Consider the following 3,897-nt stretch of genomic DNA (forward strand, 5'->3'; position numbering starts at 1 on the left):
GCCGCCGGCGTACCCGGCGCGCTCTCGCTGTCGGCGACGGGCTCCCTTCCGTGCGTGCGCAGCTGGGCGGGGCAATACCCTAGTGACGGGTTCCTGTTCGTGCCGGGCGCGTACTACTGCACCTCCTCCTTGGACTGTGTCGTCGTCAAAGTCCATGTGGACCATGGCCGTGCCCTAGATAGGCTTGCGAGTTTCGTACGACGCTATCACGCCGCCGTGAAACCTTTGGATCTGTTGCTGCCGGTGGTGCTAGTTTTTGTTTTATCCGCAATGGTTGTCGCGTTTGGTATAGGGTTTCTGCCGTTTCTGCAGCGAAGTGTAGTGCCGCTGCCTTTTGCCTGTCGTATTGCCTTGTTCAGCTCAGGTCTGTGTTCATGGTCTCTTGTGATGTGATCTAGAGTCAAAGGCATGGCTGGGAGAACTTGACATGTCATGGAAGATTCTAGCTTTTGTTTAGGCTCATTAGCCAAATCTTTCATCCGTTCAGCATGTTTTTTCTTATAATAAGGCCTTGTTTAGATCCAAATTTTTTTTGGATTTTGACACTGTAGCACTTTCGTTTTTATTTGACAAACATTATCCAATTATGGAGCAACTAGGCTTAAAAGATTCGTCTCGTGATTTACATGTAAACTGTGCAATTAGTTATATTTTTTATCTATATTTAATATTCCATGCATGTGCCGCAAGATTCGATGTGATGGACAATCTTGTAAAGTTTTGAGTTTTTGGGTGTATCTAAACAAGGCCTAAATCAACGCATTTCTTTCTGTCATACGAACCAGACGGTTGTTTTTATTTGTAATTATTGTCTAATTATGAACTAAATAGATTCAAAAGATTCATCTCGTGATTTACTAGCAAACTGTATAATTAGTTTTTATTTTCATCTATATCTACATGTGCTCATCATTAATTAAATTTAGACGGAAACAAAAACTAATTGTACAGTTTGTTTATAATTTATCTGACAAATTTTTTGAGCCTATTTATTAATTTATAATTGTATAATAATTATCAAATACAAACGAAAATACTACTGCGATTAAATCTAAAAAAATGGAAAACATGGCCTAAACAAAGGTCTGATCAAAAGGATTTTGCAAGGGGCACTCATAGCTGATTCTTTTGAGCCTATGGAAGCTTTCCTCCACTGAGGCCCTGTTTAGTTCCTCACCTAAACATTTTTCATCCGTCCCATAAAATATTTGGACATATGCATCGAACAATAAATATAGATAAAAAATAAACTAATTACACAGTTTAGTTGAAAATCACGAGACAAATCTTTGAAGTCTAGTTACTCCATAATTAGTCTTAAGTGCTACAGTAACTCACATGTGCTAATGACAGATTAATTATGCTTAATAGATTTGTATTGCAGTATCCTGACGAGCTATGTAATTTGTTTTTTTATTAGTTTCTAAATACCCCTCCCGAAATCCTTCCGACACATTCGATGTGACACCTAAAAAATTTTCATCTCTAATCTAAACAAGGCGTGAAGCACACATGGTTCTTTTATTGAAAGTACGGTAGAGTAGAGTAGGTGACAAAAAGGCCCTGTTTAGTTCCAAAAAATTTTGTAAAATTTTTCAGATTCTCCATCACATCAAATCTTTAGACGTATGTATGAAGTATTAAATATAGACGAAAATAAAAATTAATTACACAGTTTGGTCGGAATTGACGAGACGAATCTTTTGAGCCTAGTTAGTTCATGATTAGACAATATTTGTCAAATACAAACGAAATTAGTACTATTTATATTTTGCAAAATATTTTGCAAGTAAACAAGGCCTGAAAAAAGTTGCAAAAATTTCACACTAATCGTTTGTTTCAGCGATCATGTAAAAATTGGCTAAATCCGCGGAAGAATTAGTTCATTTCGTAGTTCCAACCAGCGATGAAAACGAAAATAATAATTTCCTTTTTTTGAGTATTTTCTGATTTTCAAACCTAAACGGATATGGTAGCGGTAAATGAAAAACGAAAACGTCATGGATAATTTTGGCCTTTTTCGATTGTTTTCGAAGATTATCATATTAAACTAGTAATTTAGCGTCAATAATTACTGATTCAAAGACCTTAAAACCTAATTTATATATAGACTATATAGTGCAAATGCTTTAGATCTAGTTGGTTCACATCTAAGCATCCCATTTAACGCAAGCACATAAGCCAAATATTTTTTTGAAAGAAAATAAATAGTAAGTATTTCATCCGTATAGGAATAAGAAGACAACCTATCAATCACGTAATGAATCCATAACTCTAACTAGTCACTAGGAACACGAACAAACTCTAGAGTTTAGCTTATTTAGTACCTAAGATGGTATGCACTATAGTTTTTGCTTGTAGTCTTTTAATTGTGGCTTTATTTATTTTTGTCCTGTGAACAAGAACTAACTAAGCTTAAAACATTCATATCTTAAAATACTGGCAAACTGTACAATTAGTTATTTTGTTTATCTATATCTAATACTCCGTACATGTGTCTAAAAATTCGACGTGATGAAAAATCTTGAAGAATTTTATGTTCTAAACAAGGCTTTAGAGGGAACAGAAAAAAGGTAGAAAAAGGTGGGGAAAAAATAGACGAAGAAAACTTTGGTTGCGCAAGCAATAACCAATGCAACGGTATCTAGAATTTAGAAGCGATGACTGTAAAATATACTACACTTGAATTGAGAACTTCACAGGAGCTCAAATCTTGTTGGAATTATAGGTTGCGTAAATATAAGTAGACCTACTTGCATTGAAGTACCAAACTACTCTAATCCATGCTCTTGTCAATGATCCTCACCACCACCACATCCAGCTACTACGAGCACTCTGCAATAGAGTATTGAACTAGGAGTAGGTATTACTGCTAATCAAGGTAATTAATCAGTGCCTAGTTTCCGTATCCTCATCACTGCAGCATCATCCTTCCTAGGCAAGCTCGATGGCGGAGTGGTGGACGGCGACCTCGACCTGGAACTGGCAGCAGCCACGCCGACTTTGTCAATACGGACCATGAGTGGGGCCTGTTGGCGTAAGCCTGTTGGTTTGTGATCCTGATTGCTATCAGGGCCGGCTCGCCGGACTCGTCGTGCAGCAGCGGCGGCGGAACCCCCAGAACATGCCCTGGTCGATCGCCGGGTAGCCGCCGACCAGGTCGGTGCTCGCCACCAGGAACGTGACCATCGCGACGTTCTCCTTGTTGCCAGCGACCTGCGCCTAGAGCTTACAGGTGTACTGGGGTGCCCCCGCGGCGGCGGCGCCGCACACCCTCACGCACACCAGCGACACGGCCGTGGCCGCGCCGAGAGCACACGACAGCATCAGGAACACGCACCCGTCCGCCTTGCCCACCTGGACCTGCTTGACCTGGTGCCCCGGGACGGCGAGCTTGCACGGCTTCGCGTAGTCGACCTCGGTGACGTGCCAGCCGTGGTGGATGAAGTGCTCGGCCAGACTCGCCGGCGAGGTGAAGCGCCCGCAGCCAGAGCCAGGGTCCGGGCAGAGGCAGCAGGGTGCGAACCGGCAGGAGCGCTGGTGGCCCAGGGCCTCGTAGTAGACAACCCAGCTCGTGCAGCCGTACTTCTCGTAGGCGCACGGCACCCTGGCGTCGTGCACGATCCGGTCCAGTTCGGCGCAGTGGACGTAGGTGCCGGCGCCGGCGCCGGCGTTGGCGCAGACCTGGACGTGGCTGCCGCGACAGGCGCCGCACACGACGTGGCCGGCCTCGCACTGCGACCCAAAACAAAAGGCAAGAGTTTCAAGAATCAAATCAATCCAGCAGGAGCAAATCTTTGCCTCAAACAGCGATGATGAGCAGGAGCAACTGACCTTGAAGATAGGGGGTTTGAGGGGCAGGACGCAGGCGTGGCAGTGGAGAGGAGAAATGGCCAT

The 3,897-nt window shown here is 43.2% G+C and overlaps 1 protein-coding gene across 1 annotated transcript; it reads right to left on the reverse strand.

Annotated features, from left to right (window-relative positions):
* On the reverse strand, positions 3,223 to 3,897 carry LOC8070420 (putative E3 ubiquitin-protein ligase SINA-like 6). The gene is made up of 2 exons (XM_002457419.1): positions 3,835 to 3,897; positions 3,223 to 3,735 (listed from the first exon to the last, which is right to left on the reverse strand). Exons 1-2 carry the CDS (start codon positions 3,895 to 3,897, stop codon positions 3,223 to 3,225), a joined length of 576 nt encoding a protein of 191 aa, XP_002457464.1.

The sequence above is a fragment of the Sorghum bicolor genome, chromosome 3, assembly GCF_000003195.3.
Source record: "Sorghum bicolor cultivar BTx623 chromosome 3, Sorghum_bicolor_NCBIv3, whole genome shotgun sequence".
Classification (NCBI taxonomy): domain Eukaryota; kingdom Viridiplantae; phylum Streptophyta; class Magnoliopsida; order Poales; family Poaceae; genus Sorghum; species Sorghum bicolor.

Excerpts from the sequence above, each read along its gene's own strand:
- LOC8070420 (XM_002457419.1), bottom strand. The coding sequence starts at position 3,897 with ATGGCCATTTCTCCTCTCCACTGCCACGCCTGCGTCCTGCCCCTCAAA. Across the intron at positions 3,736-3,834 it reads TCAAACCCCCTATCTTCAAG|TGCGAGGCCGGCCACGTCGT; the intron begins GTCAGTTGCTCC and ends TTTGGGTCGCAG.